Genomic DNA, 26001 nt, shown 5'->3' on the forward strand with positions numbered 1-26001 from the left:
AAAAAATGCAGATGTCAGTAACTACTTGAAAGAGGTCCAACCCAACCACTAAGAAAGAAAAATTTCAAGTGATTGGGTCATTTCACCTATTAATTTTGATTCCTCTTATTTAAACTTAATACCAGTAAGGATTTAATGACGAAGCACTCTTACAGTCTATTGGAGGGTATGTTGGTGAAATATTTCTGGAAACATTGGTAATAAATCCTTTACAAAGTTTATAACTTCTGAATTGGTAATATACTAGCAATCTAGCATAGGGAAATGATTCAGCAAAAAAAAAAAAACTATTATATAAGGATGTTCATTTTCCCTAATGAAAAATTGGGAAGACTCTAAAGAGTGGTAAAGTTATACTACATCTTTTGATGGAAAAATATGCAACCACTAACAATCATGAAAAAATGGCAATGAGAAAAAATTATGCTACATAAAAAAAGGACATAAAACTATACATACTGTGTTTTGAAAAATTGTATATGTAACAAAGAAATGAAGATTAAAGGCTGTTAGTAGTCATCACTAGGTGATAAAACAGGTAATTTTCATTTTCTTAATGCTTTTTCACATTTTATACATTAGCTTGTATGTACTAATTAGAAGCAGGAAATGCAGTAGATGTGGGGTTTAAGCTAGCTAGAGGCTGTCTAGCAAAAGCACCAAGCCTTGCTGAGTTGTATCTGCTCCCAGGATCCTTGAAGAGGCAGTATGATTATGAAGAGAAGAGTGCACACCTCATTTCCCATAATGACACTCTTCCCACCTTTCCTCCAGGTCCGGCTGTTACTAATGTACTTAAAACCATTAGCTTCTTCTGTTGCACACTGTTTTGTTCTCTCCCCGGTGTTCGAAAACATAAAATGTGCTGTTTGAATGTTGAGGAACATAGTAAGAAAACACTGAGATTCTGATAGGTGCCACATTGACTTCAGAACTTTCTTTCCAATCTCTTTATTTTCTGGATGATAACGGGTGAGATAGACAGATTTAGCAACTTGCTCAGCAACTGCCTGTGAGCAGTGCAGTTGGATCAGAACCCAAGTCTTCTGACTCCACCGGCTGTCCCCCATACAGTATGTGTTAGTAAAAGCCATCACGTTAACTTTGTGTTTATATGAAAACTGATTTTAAAAGAGGGAAATAATAACAAAGAAAACATACATTAGTTGGTATAATAGAATTAGTAGAATCTCTGGCCCGGGCGCGGTGGCTCACACCTCTACTTTGGGAGGCTGAGGTGGGTGGATCACCTGAGGTCAGAAGTTTGAGACCAGCCTGGCCAACATGGTGAAACCGTCTCTACTAAAAATACAAAAATTAACTGGGTATGGTGGCACACGCCTGTAATCCCAACTACTCGGGAGGCTGAGGCAGGAGAATTGCTTGAACCCGGGAGGTGGAGGTTGCAATGAGCCAAGATTGTCCCCTGCACTCCAGCCTGATGGACAGAGTGAGACTCAGTGTCAAAAAAAAAAAAAAAAAAAAAAATCTCTTTTTCTAACCTATCAATATATATAAAATTATCTAGAAGCCATCTCTCCTGTAACTATGGCAAGCTCATTTCATGAAAGAAAGAAACAGGTAAGTTACAATATTTCATTGTAACATGACTGGTTGAATAACTTTCAAAGTATTTACCTGCTTAACTGCATATCAACAAGGAATGCAGAGATAAACTAAAAATTTGAATCAGATGAATTTTAGAATAGTTGAACTAGTAAGTCATTTGAAAGAATGTTGAAGTATATTTTCTAAGTTTTGCACTGATCTTGCATGAATACTTTTACATTTAAACTGACACTACTTTCTTGTTGATTTTTTAAAAAAGCAAAAAAATGCCGGGCCTGGTGGCTCACACCTGTAATCCCAACACTTTGGGATGCCGAGGCAGATGGATCACGAGGTCGCGAGTTCAAGAGCAGCCTGGCCAACATGGTGAAACCCCCTTCTTTACTCAAAATAGAAAAATTAGCCAGGTGTGGTGGCACGTGCCTGTAATCCCAGCTACTCAGGAGGCTGAGGCAGGAGAATGGCTTGAACCCAGGAGGCAGAGGTTGTGGTGAGCCGAGGTCGTGCCACTGCACTCCAGCCTAAAGGATAGAGCAAGACTCCGTCTCAAAAAAATAAAAAATAAATTTGCTATGAGCAAACTGTTCCCAAATTGAGTTGGCAAAATCTCAAAGTGTTAGTTTTTCAAAACAAGTTTTAATGAGACTTGCATGCATAAAAAAGAAAATGGGGTGGGGACAGAAAAACGAAATATAAAGACTCCCATCTGTAGAAGTGTGCCTTAGCCTTGCAGGAAAAAAAAAAAGCAATGATTTCATCTTTGGAGACCACTTCAGAAAATGCTTCACATGTGTCTTATTTAATCCTAACAGCCTTGTTAGGCTAGTGGTATCACTACTATTTTACAGGCAATTTAACAGCCTAGGGAAGTTAAAAGATTGGTCCCAGCCTCCCACAAATGACTGGAGAGCTGAAACTCAAAGCCAAGTCTCCTAAGTGACTGAAAGCCCAGAGCCTCTAAGCTGTCTAGAGATCGTGGGCCACCTCCGTTTTTTGAAACAACCAGTTTTTTTTTTTTTTTTTTAAAGGCCAGGTGGGGTGCCTCACACCTGTAAACCACAGCACTTTGAGAGGCCGAGGCAGGCGGATCACTTGAGGCCATAAGTTCAAGACCAGCGTGGCCAACATGCTGAAAATCTCTCTACTACAAATAGAAAAATTAGCCGGGCATGGTGGTAGGCGCCTGTAATCCCAGCTACTCCGGAGGCTGAGGCAGGAGAATCGCTTGAACCCGGGAGGCGAGTTTGCAGTGAACTGATATGCCATCGCACTCCAGTTTGGGTGATAGGGCGAGACTCCGTCTCAAAAAAAATAAAAGAAAAGAAAAAGAAAAATTAAAAGAAGACGACTGGTGCCGTGGCTCATGCCTGTAATACCAGCACTTTGGGAGGACCAGGCAGGAGAAATCTCTTGAGCCCCGGAGTTAGAGATCAGCCTGCGCAACATAGTGAGACCCTGTCTCTATTAAAAATAATAAAAAGAAAGAGAAGAAACCACGCACATACAATTGCTGCAAGTGTTAAATATTTGCATTTGACGAGTTAATTAATGCTTAAGGCATGAAAACAGTTCAACATCATCAGGCTATTCCAAGGGAACTGCAGGATGTATTCTTAGTCCACCACAACCTTTATGATCCAGCGATCACCGAGTTGAATGTTATCTTTTAATTTGTGGATTTATCTCAGCAACTGCATGGATAATCTCGTGTGGAACGGTCAAGTCTAAATTTCGTCCCTAAATTTCGTCCCTTGGTAAATGTGAGCGAATCCTGGGCACCTACGGCCTCCGGTCGCTCCCAGCCAACACCAGGGGTCTTCCTGGAACTTGCGTCTGGAAACAACCCCCAAGGGAGCTGAGCCCGCGGACCAAGCCGCAACTGCCCACGGCGGGACCACGCTAGCGTCGCTCGGGTGTTCCGGAGCCCGAAACTCCATGGCAACAGCTTTTCGTCGCAGCTGAGGCTTACGTCCCGTCACCAAGGCTAGAGCACCCCGTGGGAGCGCGCTCAGAAACTCCCACGTGTCGGGGAGAGGCCTAGGCTGTGGGGCATTCCCTCTTCTTCAGAATCCTCATTATTTTTAGTCATCGGGTCAAGCGGACACTGGAATGTGATTCCAGACTTTACGAACAACGGAGATAAAAAGGCACAGCGCTCACATGGCCCCCTGGGACAGACGCCCAGGGAGACTGCGAAAGAAACCGTGCACTGCCCAAGGGCTCCCAGTGGGCAGCAAGCCACGGTGAGACCCGGGCTGCACGCGCGGCGCCGCGGAGAGCACTCGCCGGGACATCCGCCTGGCGCCCAGCGGCCTAGAGCGCGCGCAACTGCGAACCCGAGCCCCACATAGCCCAGAGCGCTCCGCCCAGCCCCCGGCACGACACACCACGCCCTGCCCGGGACGCCCCGCCCAGCCCCCAGGCACGACACGCCCCGCCCTGCCCGGCACGCCCCTCCCAGTCCCTAGGCACGACACGCCCCGCACTACCCAGCTCGCCCCACCCAGCGACCGGTGTAACACGCCCCGCCCCGCCTGGCACGCCCTGATTAGCCCCGGGCACGACACGCACTGCCCCGCCCGGCACGCCCCGCCCAGCGCCCGGCTCTCCCTGCTTCGCCCACGACACGCCCCTCCCAGCTCGGCAAGCTGTGCCCGGCGCCCAGGCCCCGCCCCCAGAGAGAGAACCTGCCCCGCCTCCCCGGCCCGGGCCCCGCCTCCTTGGCAAGCGGAGTGACGCTTTCACCTTAGCAACCGGCGCGGCTCCCACCATGGCTGAAGAAGAGGAAACTGCTGCTCCCACGGAGAAAGTTATCCGGATCCAGAGGGTGTTTATAAACCTGCTGGACTCCTACAGCAGCGGAAACATCGGGAAGGTGAGCGGCGGCGGCGGCCCAGAGCCTCAAGCCAGCTCTCAGCTCCCAGCCCTCGGGCCCCGGTCCGCAAACCCAGCGAGGGTCTGCGCCCCAGGGCGCTGTCGGGGCCTTTCTTCAGGGAGGGTCCCGCGTCCTGGGCACCACCAATGCCCCTTGGACCCCAGTCTGCACCCAGGCTGGACAAGGGATCCTACGTGGAAGCCCAGGTGTCTGGACATCACTGGTCCATCCCCTGTTCCTCCTTTTAATGAGGGAAAACGGAGACTAACAGGGAGGAAGGGACTTGCCCAAGATCACATAGAGTGTTGAGGCCAGAACCTGGACAGAGAGTCCAGGTCTCTTGCCTCCTACTAGGTTCCCTTTCTACCCCTCCATCGATTTTGCAGCGGGCAGCTAAACGAGAAAATAAATCAAAAATTTTTTTTTTTTTGAGACGGAGTCTACCTCTGTCACCCAGGGTGGAGTGCAGTGGCCCGATCTCGGCTCACTGCAAGCTCCGCCTCCCGGGTTCACGCCATTCTCCTGCCTCAGCCTCCCGAGTAGCTGGGACTACAGGCGCCCACCACGACGCCCGGCTAATTTTTTTTTGTATTTTTAGTAGAGACGGGTTTCACCGTGTTAGCCACGATGGTCTCCATCTCCTGACCTCGTGATCCGCCCGTCTCGGCCTCCCAAAGTGCTGGGATTACAGGCATGAGTAAATCAAATTTTTATATTGCCCATGAAGCGTTTTTCATTCATCCATCCCTTCAATATATGGTTTTTGAGCATCTATTATGGACCAGACACTGTTTGGGTCCCTGAGTTCCATTAAGTTTCTCACCTTTCTCTGTCTTTATCCCTGGAAAATGAAGATATTCAAAAAAAGGGCTCTGAGGCCCTTCGTGCTAATATGACCAGTTGTCAAAAGAAAGCCATGATTTTATCATTCTCCGTGGGTAGGACCCATCGATCTTAATTCTGTACTCTAGAGCTACAGAGAAATCTAACCTCACCATGAACAGACTTCTCTGAGGCTAATGACTGCACTTTAGAACAGGGCAAATCTGTTTAAAATTGGATGAGGCTACAGTATGTACCATCTGTATTAGTTTTCTAGGGCTGTGGTAACCAGTTGCCACAAACTGGGTGACTTTATAAAACAGAATTTATTCTCTCGCAGTTCTTGAGGGCAGAAGTCCAAGATCAAGGTGTCAGCAGGGTTGGTTTCTACTGGAAGCTCCAGGGGAAGAACTGTTGCTTGCCCTTCTCCTAGCTTCTGGTAGTTGCCAATAATTCTTGGCACCCCTTGGCTAGTACACTCCAGTCTCTGCCACCTTCTTCACATGGTGTTCTCTCCCCTGTGTCTCTGCATCAAAACTTCCCTCTTCTTCTAAGGACACCAGTTGTTGGATTAGGACTTACCCTATCCAATATGGCTTCATCTTAACTTGATGACATCTGCAAAGACCCTATTTCCAAATAAGGCCACATTCACAGGTTCTAAGAGGACAGGAATTTGGTGGGGGTAGACACTATTCAACCCTGCATACCTTCTAAAATGCATCCATCAAAAAACAGAGATTTAGGGTGGGGCGTGGTGTAATACTAGCACTTTGGGAGGCAGAGGTGGGTGGTTCACCTGAGGTCAGGAATTCGAGACCAGCCTGGCCAACATAGTGAAATGCTGTCTCTACCAAAAATACAAAAATTAGCTGGGCATGGTAAGCACCTATAATCCCAGCTGCTTGGGAGGCTAAGGCAGGAAAATCACTTGAACCCATGGGGCAGAGGTTGCAGTGAGCCGAGATTGCACCACTTCACTCCAGCCTGGGCAAAAGAGCGAAACTCCATCTCAAAAAAACACACAAAAAAACAAAAACCAGAGATTAAGGAATATAATTTAGGTGTGTGTATATATATATCTATATATATATATATGACATGTAATTATACAAGATTATATATATATATATTACATATGACCTATATCTACCAGAAGGGACTCTAAACACATGATACATCTTCCAAATTATCAGAAAAGGTAGGAAAGAAGCAGCAAAGACACAAACAAAACTGTAATAAAATATTTTTAAAGAAAGGAAGCATTACCACACAGGTGTAGTATAATCTTTTTGTGTTTTTCAAAAAAAAATACAGACATAGAGAAGACAGATGATTTATCTGTACACAGAAAATACACAGAAAATGTCCCTGAGGTCAGGAGTTCGAGACCAGCCTGACCAACATGATGAAACCCTGTCTCTACCAGAAATACAAAAATCAGCTGGGTGTGGTGATGGGCGCCTGTAATCCAGCTCCTCAGGAGGCTGAGGCAGGAGAATCGCTTGAACCCGGGAGGTGCAGGTTGCAGTGAGCGAAGATTGCGCCACTGCCCTCCAGCCTGGGCGACACAGTGAAACTCCATCTCAAAAAACAAAAAGGTGACATTTAATCTAACATACACAGGATAAGGCTCAAGCTAGAGAAAATAGTTCTCAGAGGACACAGCAAAGGCACAGGTTCCAAAGTAGGGATAGGGTTGGCGGGTTTTGTATGCACAGTGGCTAGGGGGCAGTGCATCAGGCTTCCTGGGCCCACTTCTTCATTAGGTGCAGCAAGTACTGTGCCCAGGGCCCGTGAGACTTTTAGGGGCCCACAAAAAGTGTGTTAATTTCTTTTAAAATCAGAAGGAAACAAATCTTAGAGTCAATGAATGTGTTTGTCTCTACAGCATGCAATTGAGAAATATAATGTTTAATTTTTTTTTTTTTTTAATGGAGGAGAGGGCCCACGGAGCCCAGAATGTGGCCCAGTCAGCTCCTAAGCAGGGATGCACTCATGGTCTGTGCTCCATAGAAATGTATTACGTAGATTAGTGGAGCAGGGGCTAGCACAGAGCGCCAGATCATGGATGGCCTTGGTCGGGAGTTTCATTTATCCTCTAAATTCAGTGGGAAGCCTTGAACAACGCAGGGGCTAGGGGTTTTGTTTTTCAAAAAGATATAGATATAGGACGCAGTGGCTCACGCCTGTAATCCCAGCACTTTGGGAGGCCAAGGCATGTGGATCACTTGAGGGCAGGAGTTCGAGACCAGCCTGGCCAACATGGCAAAATCCCATCTCTACTAAAAATACAAAAATTAGCCAGATGTGGTGGCTTGCGCCTGTCATCTCAGCTACTCCAGAGGCCGAGGCAGGAGAATCACTTGAACCTGGGAGGCAGAGTTTGCAGTGAGCCGAGATTACACCACTGCACTCCAGCCTGGGTGACAGAGTAAAAATCTGTCAAAAAAAAAAAAAAAAAGATACAGATATAGAGAAGATAGTTGAAAATCTGCACATAACTCTTATTTATGTATGTATGTTTAGAGACATGGGTCTCATTAACGTTGCCCAGGCTGGACTCGAGTTCCCAGGCTCAAGTGATCTTCCCACCTCAGTGTCCTGAGTAGCTGGGACTGCAGGCTGTGTATAACGTTTGACTCCCCGGAACTAAACTACTAATAACCTATTGTTAACAGGAACCCTTACCAATAACATAAACAGTCAACACATATTTTGTACACATAAAATATACTGCGTTCTTACAATAAAGTAAGCTAGAGGAAAGAAAATGTTTGTAAGAAAAATCATAAAGAAAACAAATATATTTACTATTCATTAAACAGAAGTGGGTTGCCCTAAAGGTCTTCATCCTTTTTGTGTTTATGTTGCATAGGCTGAGGCAGAGAATGAAGAGGAGGGGCTGGTCTCAGGGGTAGCAGAGGTGGAAGAAAATAAGTGGACAAATGTACCTACAAAGTTCAAACCTGTGTGGCTTAAGAGTCACCTGTATAAAAAAGGGAGGGGACATGAACATGGTTGAGATTAGGAATGAAGGAGAATCTAGGCATGGTGGCACACGCCTACCTTCCCAGCTGCTCAGGAGGCCGAGTGGGGAGGATTGCTTGAGCGCAATTTGAGGCTGCAGTGAGCTGTGATTGCATCACTGCATTTCAGCCTGGGAGGTATACACAGGGCTGAGTAAAACCTTGCCTCAAAAAAAAAAAAAAAAAAAAAAGAATGAGGGAAGGGAATTTATCTCCTTCCTTAATCCCCTTTGATTTTGAAATTTTTTTTTTTTTTTTTTTTTTTTTTGAGATGGAGTCTCGCTTTGTCGCCAGGCTGGAGTACAGTAGCACAATCTTGGTTCACTGCAACCTCCGCCTCCTGGGTTCAGGCGATTCTCCTGCCTCAGCCTCCTGAGTAGCTGGGACTACAGGCATGTGCCACCACGCCCAGCTAATTTTTGTATTTTTAGTAGAGATGGGGTTTCACCATGTTGGCCAGGCTGGTCTCGATCTCCTGACCTCGTGATCTGCCTGCCTTGGTCTCTCAAAGATCTTGATTATTTTTTATAACAATATTTTTATAATGAAACTTCTTTTAGTATACAGAGATCTTTTTCTAGCAATCCCCCTGCCTTGGTCTCCCAAAATGCTGGGATTATAGGCATTAGCCACCACGCTCTGTACAGAGATCTTTTTCAAAAGCTTTGCAATAACAGAATTTTCTAGTTGGTCCTTAATTAATCAGGGCCTTTCTCAAATTCCAGGTAATTACTGGTCATCTCCTCCAAGGAACATGGGAGTGGGAATATAAGGAATATGAGAGAAATGGAAGCTGTGTCTCGTCGTTAGGCTTACAGCCCAGTTGAGCAATGCCACCCTAGCCCCATCTCTTTTTGCTGCGCATCAATTTCCTCAACTGTGAAAGGGGATAATAAAATTGAATATGTATGTTTGAGAGATAAATGAAATGAAAACATACATAATTTACTTGGGAGAAATATATTCCAATAGGAGGTTGAAGCTGGCAATCTTGCATGCTAACCTGGACTGTTTTCTATCAAAATAAATGAGGTGGGACTTTCTGTTTATTTGGTTTTATTATTTTTTATTCCCAAGGTATGGTAATTCCATCGTTATTTATATATGCTTAATAGATAAATTAAAATAAAATGATTGTGGACATATATAAGTAGTTATTGACATATAAACAAATGAAACTCTTCACCACCACAGAAGCCATTTCTAAGGATAGCTTTTGGAAAACAGGAAGAGAAACTTTGCCGACTTCTTTCTATTTCATTATTCCATACTGTAGCCACTGGCCACATGTAGCCATTGAACACTTATGTGTTCAATGTGGTTAGTCCACACCAGCCTGGGCAACAACAGCAGTACCCCATTTCTACAAAAATAAATACAAAAATAAAAAATTAGCCGGGTGTGGTGGCACACACCTGTAGTCCCAGCTACTCGGGAGGCTGAGGCAGGAGGATTGGTTGAGGCCAGGAGTTTGAGGTTGCATTGAGCTATGCTCGCACCACTGCACTCCAGCCTGAGCAGCAGAACGAGACTCTGTCTCAAAAAAAGAAATGTGACTAGTCCACATGGAGATGTACTGTCAGTGTAAACTGCAGATTGAATTTCAGATAATAAAATATCTCAATAATTTTTATATTGATTACATATTAAGTTAATAATATTTTGGATATATTGCATTAAATACCACAGCATTTCTTTTTTTTTTTTTTTTTTAAGGCAGAGTCAGCTTGCTCTGTTGCCCAGGCTGGAGTGCAATGGCACAATCTCGGCTCACTGCAGGTGAGCAATTCTCCCAGGTTCAAGCAAGCCTCCTGTCTCACCCTCCTCAGTAGCTGGGACTACAGTTGTGCGGCACCACACCTGGCTAATTTTTGTATTTTTAGTAGAGATGAGGTTTCACTATGTTGGCCAGGCTGGTCTCGAACTCCTGACCTCACGTGATCCCCCTGCCTCAGCCTCCCAAAGTGCTGGGATTACCGGCATGAGCCACTGCGCCCGACCTCACAGTATTTAAATTAATTTTACCCTTTGTTTTCACTTTTTAAAATGTTGCTTCTAGAAAATTTAAAATTACGTTAAGTGCTTGTAGTCCCAGCTACTCAGGAGGCTGAGGCAGGAGGACCCCAGGAGTTTGAAACCAGCCTAGGCAACATAGCAAGACCACATCTTTAAAAATAAATAAAATAAAATAACCTATGTGGCTCCTATTACATTTCTACATTTCTGTTGGACAACACAAAGGTCGTCACTGTGACCCAGCTCTGCCTGCTGCTAGAGGAGTGCAGTATCCAGAAACAAGTTGATTAAGCTCTCTGACCCTGAGTTCCTCACCTGTAAAATGGGGAATTATAACAGTACCCACTCCTCCAGGAATTCAATTAACTTAAATGAAATGACAGTGTGCAAAGCATCTGCTTTGCCTTGGTGGGGCCCAGCAAGCACTCAGGAAAGGTAAGTTTCTAGAATCGTCACTCACTGGCTCCCTGACTCTAATTTGTTCTTACAACATTTGGGAAATTTCTGTTTCCTTGCAGTTTCTATCTAACTGTGTAGTTGGGGCTTCACTTGAAGAAATTACAGAGGAAGAGGAAGAGGAAGATGAAAATAAGTCAACTACGCTGGAAGCTTCCTCAACCAAAGTGAAGGAAGGCACATTCCAGATTGTGGGCACGCTGTCCAAGCCTGCCAGCCCGCGGCCTGACTTCGCGGTGGAGACGTACTCTGTAAGTCCCGGAGGCTCTGGCCAGGAGTAGACAGAGGGAAGTGTCGCCTTCGGCTCCAATGCCTTGACAACTTGTTTTACCATTTGTCTCCCCTCCCCTCTCTTCCACAGACACGGCCAGGTTGAGGGAATGACTTTCTGCTGTGATGGAGATTTACCTCATTGACCCCACTTTCAATTTTGGGCCAAAGCAAAGAGTTTAAATTAGATAGCGTTGGAAAGGATGGATCTAATTTGGACTTTCAGACTCATACAATTCTCCTCTCCAGCATATTCTGCCCAGTATTATCCAAGATGAGTCTGTGCCATGATGGGTGCTGTCTGTGAAGGAGAAATAGGCCGGTGCAGCTCACGCCTATAATCCCAGCACTTTGGGAGGCTGAGAAGGGAAGATCACTTAAGGCCAGGGGTTCGAGACCAGCCTGGGCGACATGGCAAGCTCCTGTCTCTATTTTATATTTATGAAAATAATTTTTTTAAGAGAACCATCCTTTGGTAATGCACCATTCAGGAATAATATACCATTGCTGTCTCTGGAAACAGTGCTGTTTCCACATAACAAATTCAACACAGTCCTAGTCCCGAGACATTTAAATGTCTGAGAAGGAGTGGCCCCTTCTTCTCCCCTGCCAACTCCTCCCTTACCCTGCCTGCTACTCTCTGGAGCCTACCATACAGCTTTCCACATGCTGTACCCTGGAGCAGTCTTCTCTCTCTCTTTTTTTTTTTTTACCCAACCCACCTTATTCATCCTTCAAGACTTGTGTCACTTCCTCCAGGAAGCTGTTCAGGATTCCTCCTTCTCCCTCACTCCCAGTTTGGATTCTGAGCTCTTTTCTGAGCTCCCATATCATCCTTTATCTGCCTAGATCATAATGCTTTTCACACTCATTGTTATCACCTGTCTATCGTGGGGTCCATGGACATTGGCTGTCAGCTCCTTGAGGATGGAGACCCTGACTTGTTTATCGCCGTGTTTATCCATGTATCTGTGGCACCTAACACAGCCACTGCCACAAAGTGGCCTTAATAAACACTAGTGGAATGGACAAATGCATCCCCTCTGGACATCTTTAGGGTCTTCCCATTCACCCCCTTCCTCTGTCTTCTGGGTATTCTTTCTCATTCACCTCCCTTCTCTCTCTTCTTGCCACTGACTTCTTCCTCTACACCTACACATATGCTCAAATCATTCCTACTGTAAAAAGCACTTAACTTGACCTCCCTGCTGGCCACCAGCCTCTTTCTGTGCCCCTGGCCCCTGCCACCACTGAACTTCAGGAGACCACCTGCACTTGCAGGCCTCACCCGTTCACCCCCGCCATTCACTGGTCTATCCAATGCTGGCCGGCCCTGCCCGCAACACTTCACAGGAGGTGCTCTGGCCAATGTCACCAGCAGTCCCCTGACTCCCGAGGGCCTAGCTCATCTGGCTTCACAGCAGCAGCCTGGCTTCCGGAGAGAAACTCGCCTTCCCTTCTTGTACCTCGGCTCTGCACTGATTAAGTGCCCAAGCCCTTCTTCCCAGCTGCTTTCTCTGGCTCCTTTTCCTCTTTTTACCCTTTAAATGCAGTTTTCCCCAGAGCTCCCTCCCTTCCTACAAAGGTGGCCTTCCTAAATTTTATCCAGTCCTATAGCTTCAGCTCCCCATATAGCTAATGCTTTTCTCACCTGTCTGTAGCCTCCAAATCCAGCTGCCTCCTAGACCAGTCTCCAGTTGTCCTGCAGGCATTGCTAAATCAACATATCCAAAATCATATTTATTAGACCCCCCACAGAACTACTCTTTTTTTTTTTTTTTTTTTTTTTTTTTTGAGATGGAGTCTGGCTCTGTTGCCCAGCCTGGAGTGCAGTGGCACGATCTTGGCTTACCACAACCTTCGCCTCCTGGGTTCAAGCTATTCTCCTGCCTCAGCCTCCCGAGTAGCTGGGACTACAGGCGCACGCCACCACACCCGGCTAATTTTTTGTATTTTTAGTAGAGACATGGTTTCACTATGTTGTCCAGGCTGGTCTTGAACTTCTGATCTTAGGTGATCTGCCCACCTTGACCTCCCAAAGTGCTGGGATTACAGGCATGAGCCACTGCGCCCAGCCCAAAACCACTCTTTGTAGGACTTTGTACTCTGGTTTGTATTAAAGACCTTGCTATCTCTATCAGTTGGGGCTGTCTTGGACTGCATGTCATAGAAAACAGAGGTGACCCAAACTGCCTTAATAAATAAGGAAATTCATCAGCTTATGTAGCTGGTGGCCCAGAAGTGGAACCAGCTTCAGAGCTGATCCACAGGCTCCAGCTCCTCTTCCTGCCCCTTCCTGGGCTCTGCCCTCCTTGGGGGATGACTTTGTCTTCAGGCTGGCAGCAAGGCTGCAACAGTCCAGGGCCTTAGTTCATCATACACAGTGACACTCTGGCAAAGCAAACTTCCAGAAGGTCTCAAAGAAAGGAAGATGGGCATTGCCAGCAGTCCCTGGCAAGCATCTCTTTGAGTCTCACTGTCGTGAATGGAGTCATTGTCCCTTTCCTGAGACAGGCACTTACCCTTAGATCAATTAGGCTCATCCTTTAAGCCAGAAGAGGGAGTTAATTTCCCGCAGGCTGAGGAGTATCTGAAGCAAAATTGGAGTTCTGTTGGAGAAAAGGAAGAGCTAACAGAAGTTTGTAGACAACAACAGTGTCTTTTATCCCATTCATCATACACTTGCCTTCCATCAAAGCTGAACCCCTCGGAGAGCTGTGGGCTCTTCGCTTGCCCTTGACCCTGAATCCTGTTGGACATGGGGGGTCCTCAGCACATCTCTTTGTCAGGTGTCCAGTCTGCCCCTCCTTTCCATTCTCATAGCCATGTGCATTAGTTCCGATCTCCAGCATCTCTCACTACTCACCTGAATTTGATTCTGCAAATGTTTCCTGTGTACCCTAAGGATCTACAGATGAACATGGAGCTCACGGCTTGGCAGGGACTCTGTGACAGTAAATGTGGGCACAGAGCATCACCCAAGGCTCTCTGAAAGGCGCACCTAAGGAGTTCTCAGTCTTATCTAGAAAGACAGGCAAATGAAGCTTCAAATAGCTCCATGCCAAGCAGATCGAGGCCTCCTATACTCTGATCTTGAGATCCTGGAGTCTCCATTAGCACAAAGTCCTGCAGATGGCCGTCCCTTGGAAGGTTGGGATCTACTGGAGATGGTAGGGCTGAGGCTGGTCTTCCGTGGTTGAGTGGAGCTTGCCAGACAGGTAAGGGAGGAAGGAAACACCAAGCAGGGGGGAATGCCTGGGAAAGTATATGGTGGCTGTGGCAGAGAAAGAGTATGGGCTATGGGGAGCCTCAGAGAAGACACAAAGGTGGCAGAAAAGGTGAGGGAGAGTGCTCGTTTCAGCGGCACATATGCTGAAATTGGAATGATACAGAGAAGACCAGCAAAAATAAAGAAAAGAAAAGAAAAGAAACGGTGAGGGAGAGGTGAGAATGGAAACCCTTGGCCTGGTCCAGGTTATGAAAGGTGCCTCTACGTGGCTCAACAAGCCACCTACTATTCCCTGAGCATTCTGGGCTCTGCCAGGTGAGCTCATATTCATCCTTCCAGCCCAACTCAAATATCTTCTCCTATGAGACATAATCTTGTCTTTCTCTTAGTCCATTGAACCTCAAATGTGCCTCTATCTTTTACAGCCTTTTCCACATTTGGGGCTGGCTGTACAGGTTGCACACTGTACAAGAGTGCCTGGCTAAGGGAGTGAGTAGGGGCTGAAGAGCAGCCTGTTATGTTGGCTGTCCTGGGCCCCTTCTTATAATTTTTTCACCAAGCAGGTTACCTTTTTTCTCATTTGTACAAGGGCTTCATATGTGCTTGGTTGGGTCCTTGTCTACGTTAGACCATAATTATTTGGTATAAATCTTCTCAAGAAAGCGCGTACACACATATGTGCGCGCGTGCGCACACACACACACACACAATGCTCCTTAGTATCAGCAGCTATATATTATGCATTTTTGCCTTTTTTACTACAGTCAAAAGCAGGGCCCACAAATGTTTGTTGAGTGAACAAATGAATGCACAAAAATGGTCACTCCACATTGGGTGAAGACAACCATTCTCTTGAAAATGTGGCTGTTTCGTCTTAAATAGATCCAACCATAATTTGACACGTGTGCATGTTTTTTTATGGATACCACTCACACCTGCTTTTACAAGCTGGAAACTTGGATGCTGTAGCTCCTTTCTCTGGGACCACATCTAGAATACACATCTTTGAGTCCTTGTATTCTCCCAGTGTTTTCTTCTTTTCTTTCATGTGTTATTTCTGAATCTTGATCCATCCTAGGTGTACTGGGAAGGTAGTGTCCTTTCGCACTGTCATGCTACTGGTAAAGTAAAAATGGATGTTTTGTTCAGGATTGCCAGTGGCTCTCCTCTTGCACATTCAGTCCAGAGAAGGAATTGAATGGCTGGTGATATGGGTCGAGTTGTTTCTCCCACACCCCAAAGAGATATATTGAAATCCTAACCCCCAGTATTTCTGAATATGGCCATATTTGGAGATAGGGTGTTTGCAGAGGACATCCAATTAAATGGAGGTCATCAGTCAGGAACGGTAACTCACGCCTGTAATCCCAGTACTTTGGGAGGCCGAGGGGACAGATCACCCGAGGTCAGGAGTTCAAGACCAACGTGGTCAACATTGTGAAACCCCGTCTCTACTAAAAATACAAAAATAGTGGGTGCGTGTAATCCCAGCTACTCGGGAGGCTGAGGCAGGGAGAATTGTTTGAATCCGGGAGGTGGAGGTTGCAGTGAGCTGAGATTGTGCCACTGCACTCCAGCCTGGGCGACAGAGCGAGAGTCTGTCTCAAATAAATAAATAAATAAATAAATAAATAAATAAATAAATGGAGGTCATTGTAAGTGGGCTTATCATCCAGTATGACCAGTGAGCTTATAAGAAGGGGAAATTTAGACAGAGACGGCACGCAGGTAGAACACCATGTGAATATCAAGGTGGAGATCAGGATGATGCATGTACGAGATGAGGAAGAGATTGCCAGCAAACCAGCAGAAGCTAGGGGAGAGGCACGAGACAGACTCTCCCTCTCAGCCCTTAGAAGGAACCAACCCTACAACACCTTGATCCTGGATTTTTAACTTCCAGAACAGTGAGACTTTGGTTGTTCAAGCCATGCAGTTTGTGGCAGTTTGATACAACAGCCCTAGAAAACTAATGCAGATTCATCCAAAAGGATCTAGGGAACAGGGCTGGAGAAACTAGCAACCTAGTGCGTGCTGTTGAATTTAACAAGGATGTATTACCTTGCCAAAGCAGAACTGTCATTTCCTGAGGAAACGCATCAACTTCCCTTTGTTCTTCAGCTTGGTTTAAAAGGTTCTACTTTAATACAGTTGGTCAAGGAACTGTGGAAAATAGCTGATGTTCAGGACAATGGGAATAACAAATAATGCAAATCTTGGTTTGGAAATGCAGGGTCTTTTTATTGTTCTCTTAATGTACTCAAGGTATTGTACTATTGGGAAGTGTACTGGTATTCATGCAGCAAGGAATGACTAGTTAAAACACACTGATCACCGGCTGGCACCATGACTCACGCGGCTAATCCCAACATTTTGGGAGGCCAAGGTGGGCGGATCACCAGAGGTCAGGAGTTTGAGACCAGGCTGGCCAACATGGTGAAACCCCATCTCTGCAACAACAAAAAAAAAAAAAAACAAAAAAAAAAACCCAGGCATGGTGGCGTGTGCCTGTAGTCCCAGCTACTTGGGAGGCTGAGCTATGAAACCATTTGGACCTGGGAGGCGGAGGTTGCAGTGAGCTGAGATCACGCCACTGCATGCCAGCCTGGGCAACAGAGTGAAACTGTGTCTCAAATTAACAAAAAAAAAGCACCGAAAATGATCAGCAAAGTTACTTCTATTTAATGTATAAACTTTATATTTTTAATCATTAAAAGTTTCTGTATTTTTAAAATATTCCCAGATGTCAACTGTAATAACATACCTTACATCTAGAAAGAGAGCAGATTAAATCCATCTTGAGAATTCTAAGACAATCTACATTCATCATTCCTCAGCACTTCTGAGTGATTCGTGATATCTAATTGCTCAAATAATCTTGCATAGAGTTTGAATTAGTTTTAAATGCCTCACTCATTTTCTTTCAGTGTGTTCTAATTCTTCCCTTCTGAATTGGAGCTTAAACAGCGTGCAGAAATAGTACCTAAGATTATTATGCAATTTTTAAATCATCTGTTCCAAGCCGTTTTCATAAACTTCTTTGTTACTTGAAAACTACACACAGAAGAGAGTCACAATTTCATTTTAAATAGAAATCCTCCTGCAAGCGTTTCCTGTGGGACTCTTCGGTATAGCATACCTATTTTGAAAATTATCATTTCATCGAAATATTAAGGTTACCTTGTTAGCTGCCTGCTGCAAATGGCTGTCAATTTTGTTTTTCAGGCCATCTCCCGAGAAGACCTTCTCATGCGCCTGCTGGAGTGCGACGTTATTATTTATAACATCACTGAGAGCTCACAGCAAGTGGAGGAAGCCATCTGGGCAGTCTCTGGTCAGTGAGGTGTACTCTTTTATCTCCAGAGATGCTATTGTAGTGCTGCTTACTTCACCTAATAGTCATCTAGGAACACTAGGCAAAGTAGGGCTATAGAAAAACTGGTCTGAGACATACCTAAAGTATGAAATCCGTGATAATAATATGAATAGATACTTCTGAAGAATAGAATATTTTTAATTATCAAAAAAATGAAGGCCGGCATAGTGGCTTATGCCTGTAATCCTAATACTTTGGGAGGCCGAGGTGGGAGGATTATTGAGCCCAGGAGTTCAAGACCAGCCTGGATAACATGACAAGACTTCGTCTCTACAAGAAGAATAAAATAAAATAAATGTATTTTTTTTAATAAAACATTACCCAGGCTGAAGTGCAGTGACCTGATCATAGCTCACTATAGCCTCGAACTCCTGGGCTCAAGAGATCCTCCTGCCTCAGCCTCCTGAGTAGCTGAGACTACAGGCTTGTGCCACCATACCCAGCTAATTTTAATTTTTTATTTTTTGGTAGAGATGGGGACTTGCTTGTTGTCCAGGCTAGTCTCAAACCCCTGGAGGACGGCCTCAAGCCATCCCCAGCCTCAGCCTCCCAGAGCACTGGAGTTACAGGCATGAGCCATGATGCCTGGTCAAAACATTTAACTTTTAAAATTCAACCTGACTCATTCCATAGGCACTGCTTAAGGAGGTGGGGTTGAATGTACTGGAGATATACAAAGACAGATAAGAGACAAGGCACCCAAGAGAAACTTTAACTCAACAAAGCGGGGTGTGCTCACAAAAAAGTTATGTATAAGAGGCATGTGACTTTAAGAGGGGAGGAATTATTTCTAACTCTAAATATTTGATTCAATTCAACAAATGTTCCCTGATGGCAAAGGTCAGGGAAAGCTTGTAGAGAATGCTTGTATTATGAAAGTGCTTTGAAAAATGAAATGAACTGTAAGGACCTCAAGTCTAAGAGAACAAAGAGGTGTTTAGCAAGATGGTGCTTTTGTGATTCATGCTCCCCCAAAGCAACCTCATTTTTTTTTTTTTTTTTTTTTGAGACAAGATCTTGCTCTGTCACCCAGTCTGGCGTGCAGTGGCGCTGTCTCGGCTCACTGCAATCTCCACCTCCCAGGTTCAAGTGATTGTCCTGCCTCAGCCTCCCAAGTAGCTGGGATTACAGGCATGTGCCACCATGCCCAGCTAACTTTTGTATTTTTAGTAGAGACAGGGTTTCACCATGTTGTCTGGGTTGGTCTTGAACTCCTGACCTCAAGTGATCCGCCTGCCTTGGCCTCCCAGAGGGCTGGGATTACAGGAGTGAGCCACTGCGCCCAGCCAAGCAACCTCATTTAATACATCAAAATGCCTCCATAGGTGCCTCTTGATTGTGAATTTCAGACATTAACTACTGACTTCTTGCTGTGACAGATGGGCATCGGCCTTTCTTAGGACCACCCTCTCCCCCTCAAGGAAATGTAACCTTTTCTCAAGCTTTGACACTGCATTTCCTTTCATGAGCTTTAAAATGTAGAGTGTTTTACTGCTTTCTTCTAATAAAGAGGTTCAAATAATCAAGAAAATTTTACTTTTCTATTTAGAGGAAGACTTTTAGCTGAATTACTTCCTTTTTGAGATATAGAGTGTTTGTTTGTGTCTGCAAGAAAGTATAGTCAGATATCCTTCAGCCTGTCACCAGAGTCACCTGGGAGGTAGGGGTTGGTAGGGCATGAGGTTGGTAAGGGATGGGGACTTTGTCATTTTACCTAATGCACAGTCTTAGATTTTGTTTTTCTCGCAATGGATATGTATTACTTTCCTTCTTGTTTTTTTAAAGATAGGGTCTTGCTGTGTCACCCAGGCTGGAGTGCAGTAGTATATCATAGCTTACTATAGCCTCAAACACCTGGCCTCAAGCAATCCTCCTGCCTCAGCCTCCTGAGTAGCTAGAATTACAGGTGTGCATCCAACTATTTTTTAAAAACTTTTTGTAGAGACGAGGTCTAGACATGTTGCCCGGGCTGGTCTCCACCTTCTGGGCTCAAGCAATCCTTGGCCTCCAACAGTGCTGGGATTACAGGCATGAAACACCACACCCGGCTATGTATTATATTTAACAATGTTTTATTAAATTATTTTTAAATGTCTTAGAATTCTCCTACCTTGCCTTTTGCAGATACTATGGAAGGAAGGCAGGATGACAGAGGAGAAAGGAATACATTATTAGAAAGGAGAGAAAATATTTGCATATAGACGAAGGATGTGTTCAAAGGGGAACGAGCAGATCATTCTAGACCTATTATAAATATCATAAATAAAAAAGAATAACCCAGTTAGAGGACCTCAAAGTGTGCCAGGTATTCACAAAATAGGCCAAACTGAAGCTCAGCAGAGCAGAAAGGTTAAAAGAGCAAAATTAAATTGAAGAGACAATTTTTGTTATTAGACTAAAAATAGAAACAAAAGTAACACTTAAAGTTTGGAATAATACATGATCATAGTGTTCTTAGACTTAATTCAATAACACTTTCTTGTTTTAGGGTAGAAATCCATACATGTATTAGATGCAGGATATCAGCATTTCATTTTGTTGCTTGTTTAGGGAATCACCTCATGATACTAGAATGATGCCATGGCAGCTGCAGCACTGAGCCCCTCTGACAGTTTCATTAGACCTCACTTTGCAGCTTCAATATGTTTCTTGAAAATTATACATCATGAAGAATATGTTAATGGAATCCCTTAGCCAAATACATTCAAGAAGATTCAATGCTTAAATGTGTAGAGAGCCTTTTTGCAAAGCAACAAACCCTTGGAAAATAAAATGCTCACCTTTCCCTCCACCTCTATCCTAAATATGAATCCCTACAAGTTGTTGACAACCAAACGTTTCTGCCTTATCGGTGCTCTCCGCTACAGCCCGCAGCCCCGGGGTGGAGGGGGAAGGGCGGGCACACCCTGAATTACTTCCTTCCACGATGGCTTTCACTGAACAGGGTTGCCTTATGGGAACTCCTAAGAGGCCCTTCTGATGTGGGGCCTCTGCTGCCCCATCCCCAGCCTGCTCCCTTTTTGGGCAGCTGGCTAGGTGGCATGGTGGGGACAGCACAGGCCTGGCAGCCAGACAGCCTGGATTGGACTCTCTGCCCCATCACTTCCCACTATGATCCTGGGCAAACTGTGCCTCGGTTTCCACACCTGTAACCCAGAACACCTATCTCACAGTGGGGGAAATTCAACAAAGCCCATGAGTTGTTCTAATTCATGTCAACTATGATCCTATGATCCTTACTGTCACCAACCCTCCCAAAACGTAAAAGCCCATGGCCAGAGGCCAGAAAACAGGAAGGGGCCACAATTTTGAGCTCAGCTCGGAAGGGATCAAGCAACTGATGAGCATAGTGGAGAGAAAGGGCTGCAGTGGAGAGCACTGATGAGGCTGAAATGCTTGGTTGCGAACAACCTGAGGGGATCCGCATTTCAGATACAGGTGGCGAGAAGGAGGAGGAATTTGAAGAATGATGATGGGAACAGGTCAGAGAAGCATCCGAGGTAATAGCACCCGGGTGTTAAGTGGCTCCTACTGGTGACTAATAGTACATGTGATTTAGAAACCAAATTGTGCATGGGTCCAAATAACCATTCTGTTTTTTGACCCCACAGCACTCAGTGAAGAAGTCAGCCACTTTGAAAAGCGAAAGGTATTTATTTTACTATCCACAGTGATGACTTGGGCGCGATCCAAAGCCCTGGACCCCGTAAGTAGATTGTTAGCTTTCCTTTGGGTAACATTTCACCCTTAACACCTTGTAATCTGTGTGTGGAGGGAACTTCCTACAGCGAGTTGTGTATTCTCACACTCCTGAATCCTATCCCATGATAAGCACCCAACAGAGTTCATTGACTCTAAGCACATTCAATTCTAAGGGATTTCATCGTTTTATATGCCTCTAAGAAAGAAAAATATGCTGCCCATGAAACTATAGCAAAGCTTGCTTATCACTTCTGCTTTGTATTTTAAACATACTGAAAAAACTCTCTTTTAGACTTACTTAGACCCATATTTTTTGTCATGTACATTCTTGTGCATACATTAAAAAGAAAATATAGGCCAGGGCGGTGGCTCACACCTGTAATCCCAGCACTTTGGGAGGCCAAGGTAGGTGGATCACCTGAGGTCAGGAGTTCAAGACCAGCCTGGCCAACATGGCGAAACCCTGTCCCGACTAAAAATACAAAAATTAGCCGGGCATAGTGCCGGGCACCTGTAATCCCAGCTACTTGGGAGGCTGAGGCAGGAGAATCGCTTAAACCCGGGAGGCGGAGGTTGCAGTGAGCCAAGATCATGCCACTGCCCTCCAGCCTGGGCAACAGAGTGAATAATAAATAAATAAATTTTATTTATAAATAAAATAAATGAAAAGCAAAAGAAAATGTAAGTAAATATAGTGATTATAGTATTCCCAAAACTTCCTCATATTCAGAGTCCATCTCTGAATCACACACCACATTCTGTCTTTTTCCACACAACTCATGTCATTTATTTGAATCACATCATTTATTTGTAGTACTTTCCTATAAAGTACATGGTTATTACGTTGCAAGAAAACATGAGCCACAGACATTCTTCCAACATTGCTTACTCTCTTGACTAATGTCAAATTGACATTTGCTGCTCTGTTCCCGTGCCTTGTGCCTATGCAGTACCTTTCCATTTCAGTGCTGAATCACGGTACACTCTTTTAAAAGGCAATTAAATCAACAGGAGTAGCACCTGACTCAAGTTGAAGTGATAACAATAGCAACGGTGTGTTCAAGGTCACAGTCACTGGCAGCAACATTGCCAGTGCTTCCCGACTGACTACAATGATAAACCATTGATCCCAGATATATTCTAATTTCAGAAATGTTAAATGTGAAAAAGTGCATGATATGGTCAATAGAATATATTATATATAACAAGGAGATATTTAGGGATTCATCACACTTATTGCATCAAATGCTATGTATTTGTTTAATTGTCTCTCCCCTGGTGGACTGAGAACCCCTTGAGGGCAGGGACCACAGGTTTCATGCTCTTTCCTTGTAAAGTTTACTCACCTACTTTGGATGCCATCACCTCAAGGAGCAGGTCATGGTCATTTTATTCCTGTTATAATCCCTTTCCTCAGAGCGTCCAGCTAGGTGTCCACCATAAAACAATTACGAGTCAATGGACTGGCTGACCGCTGTGCTAGTGTCCTGATTGTCCCAACCAAAGTAAGCAAAATAATGAATAAGTTCAATAGCGGACTTCGGGAACAGCCGGGCGCAGAGGATTCGACAATGTCCTCAACACTCACTGACTCTCTCTCTTTCTTTTATGGTTTATTTTCTGCCCTGAGTAGACTTCACGCTCTAGTAAGCCCCCTACACTGAATGGACTGAGAATGGGAAAGAGATGGTTCCACAAAGAAAACATGGGGCAGTGGCTCCTGTGTTAGCTCCTGTCCTGTGGCATGCACTCATCCTCTCACTGTGGTTTTAGTTTGCATTTCCCCAATGACAAATGATGGTTTTAAAAGATTTATGAAGGTGTAATCAATGTACTAGGCCAGGTGTAGTGGTGCACACCTATAATCCCAACACTTTGGGAGGCCGAGGCAGGAGGACTGCTTGAGCTCAAGAGTTCAAGACCAGCCTGGGTAACAGGGTGAAACCACATCTCTACAAACATTGCAAAAATTAACCAGGTATGGTGGCGAACCTGTAGTTTCAGCTACTCAGGAGGCTGAGGTGGCAGGATTGCTTAAGCTGGGGGAGGTCGAGCCTGCAGTGAGCTGAGATCACGCCACTGCACTACAGCCTGGGTGACTAAGTGAGACCCTGCCTCAAATAAATAAATAAATTTACTGTATTGTATACAGTGAAGTTAACCTTTTATAGTCCTGAGTTTCAACAACTGCATACAGTTGTGCAACCACCACAACAATTAGGATACAGAACACTTTCATCACTTTCCAAAGTTCTCTACCTCATGACACACACAAAGTCAATTCCAGTTGGATTACATAACTAAAATTAAAAAGCAAAAACTTTAATTTTTTTAAAGAAAAATTAGGCCCAGCACAGTGGCTCACGCCTATAATCCCAACACTTTGGAAGACCAAGGCAGGCAGATCACTTGAGGTCAGGAGTTCAACAGCAGCCTGGTCAACATGGTGAAACCCCATGTCTACCAAAAAATACAAAAATGAGCTGGGTAGCTGGGCGTGGTGGTGCACACCTGTAGTCCCAGCTACTCAGGAGGCTGAGATGGAAGAACTGCTTGAACATGGGAGGCAGAGGTTGCAGTGAGCAGAGATCGCACCACAGTGCTCCAGCCTGGGTGACAGAGAGAGGCCCTGTCTCAAAAAAAAAAAAGGAAAAATTATAGAATTTATGGAGGATTCCTCAAACAAGACCAGATACTGCTAAATATTATTTTAATTGACAAATCTAGCTGCGATAGGGTTAATGAAGTAATAAATAATATTTGTGTTTAAGATTTGCTTCAAAATAATCCAGGAGGATGAGGAAGTCAGTGGGGGTATAGATATAACAGAACCGGTTATGCAAAACAAACAAGTTTATCCCCAACAAGTCTAATCGAAGGGGGCGTGGCAGAAGATGTGGCATCCGTTTGAAGTCAGAGTAAGCTGAGTAAGACTTTTGCTTGCAAGCAACAGAATCCAGCTTTCTTAATCAGAAAGAAGACGTGTTAGAAAGCATAAACAATATCTTACAAAATCCACAGTCAGAGATGCCACTGGGCGTCAAGGACGGGGAGCCATGAGGAGCTCGGTAAAATCTCCCACTTTCCTCTCTGCTTTTCTCTGCTTCTGCCTCGTTGTCATCGTCACAGGAAGTCTTTTTTGTTTTATTTTGTTGTTTTGTTTTTAGAGACGAAGTCTATAAAACAGAGACCTCCAAAGAAAGGTTTCCTCTACCAGATTTACCAGGGTTGGCTTTTGAAAAGAGTTCTAATCATGGACTCTAAATTGTAATCCCTATAAGACAGACTTGGGATGGGAAGAAGAAAGGTGAGCTGCAAGGACTCCTGGTACTTTCTTTCTTTCTTTTTAATTTTTATTTGTTTATTTATTTTTTGAGATGAAGTCTTACTCTGTCGTTCAGGCTGGAGTACAATGGCGCGATCTCAGCTCACTGCAACCTCTGCCTCCCGGTGTCAAGCAATTCTCTTGCCTCAGCCTCCCAAGTACCTGGGACTACAGGCACCCACCACCACGTCCAGCTAATTGTTGTATTTTTAGTAGAGATGGGTTTTCACCATGTTGGTCAGGCTGGTCTCCAACTCCTGACCTCAGGTGATCCACCCGCCTTTGCCTCCCAAAGTGCTGGGGTTACAGACGTGAGCCACTGCGCCAGGCCCTGACTCCTGGTACTTTCTTAGGTCTTCCTTGTCCTTGCAGTACCTTTTTTTCTTTTTTGAGATAGTCTTGCTATGTCACCCAGGCTAAAGTACAGTGGCATGATCTTGGTTCACTGCAGCCTCCACCTCCCAGGTTCAAGTGATTCTCCTGCCTCAGCCTCCCAAGTAGCTGGGATTACAGGCGCATGCCACCATTCCTGGCTAATTTTTTGTATTTTAAGTAGAGATGGGGTTTCGCCATGTTGGCTAGGCTGGTCCAAACTCCCGACCTCAGGTGATCTGTGCACTTCAGCCTCCCAAAGTACTGGAATTATAGGCGTGAGCCACCACCCCAGCTACACAGGAAGTCTTAACAGCCAAGGAAACCAGTTCTAAGTAAAGAAAGAGTCACTAACATAATAGGTTGGAAAAAAATATTTGTCAGCTGATGACCGTATAAAAGATAAGCTCTGTCACTATGAAAAATGTCCCACCAGCAGCCCTTCTGAGCACCCCCAATACACAAATTGTATTATCTGTTTTCCAGTAGAAGGAACTCCAGGACTCTGGAATTGGTAGGGAGTTGATTCTGTGTCTTGGGCCAGTGAAAACTGGGACAGGCTGGAACCTATTGCTGATGCTACAGAGCCAAGATCTTTTCGGAGATGTCCTGAGTAGGCCTGAGCGGACGAAAAGGGCCCCCACCAGCCACGCTGTGAGAAGGCGAGCATCACCAAAGTGATTCTGTCTGTCGGGTGTTTCTCATCTGCCCCTCCAGAGCTACTCTCTGCTCTTCTCCACCCTGCTCCAAACTTGTAGTCTAGATCAGCAAGCAACCTTCTCCTCTGCTCCCACCTGGGTTTGGCCAGTGGGGCTCACCGGTGGGAGAATGGCGGAATCGAGAAGAATGAGGTCAGATCACATATTCCTCTAGCTCCCTTCTTCAGAGTTGCTGTGGGTAGCCTGAGTCTCTGAACTCAAGCCACTGCGCCTGCTGGGCAACCCTCTGTCCCTGGGCTCT

The 26001-nt window shown here is 45.0% G+C and overlaps 1 protein-coding gene across 2 annotated transcripts in view; it reads left to right on the forward strand.

Annotated features, from left to right (window-relative positions):
* The first annotated feature begins 4309 nt into the window (after positions 1-4309).
* AK7 (adenylate kinase 7) overlaps positions 4310-26001 on the forward strand; it is a 100600-nt gene continuing 78908 nt past the window's right edge. For both annotated transcript variants that reach the window (XM_007987770.3, XM_007987771.3), the window contains exons 1-4: positions 4310-4444; positions 10830-11018; positions 17492-17600; positions 21254-21348. In XM_007987770.3, the coding sequence (XP_007985961.1) occupies positions 4340-4444; positions 10830-11018; positions 17492-17600; positions 21254-21348 (498 nt within the window). In that variant the 5' untranslated portion in view covers positions 4310-4339. The remainder of the gene's footprint in view (positions 4445-10829; positions 11019-17491; positions 17601-21253; positions 21349-26001) is intronic.

Source organism: Chlorocebus sabaeus, chromosome 24 (assembly GCF_047675955.1).
Source record: "Chlorocebus sabaeus isolate Y175 chromosome 24, mChlSab1.0.hap1, whole genome shotgun sequence".
NCBI classification, from domain to species: domain Eukaryota; kingdom Metazoa; phylum Chordata; class Mammalia; order Primates; family Cercopithecidae; genus Chlorocebus; species Chlorocebus sabaeus.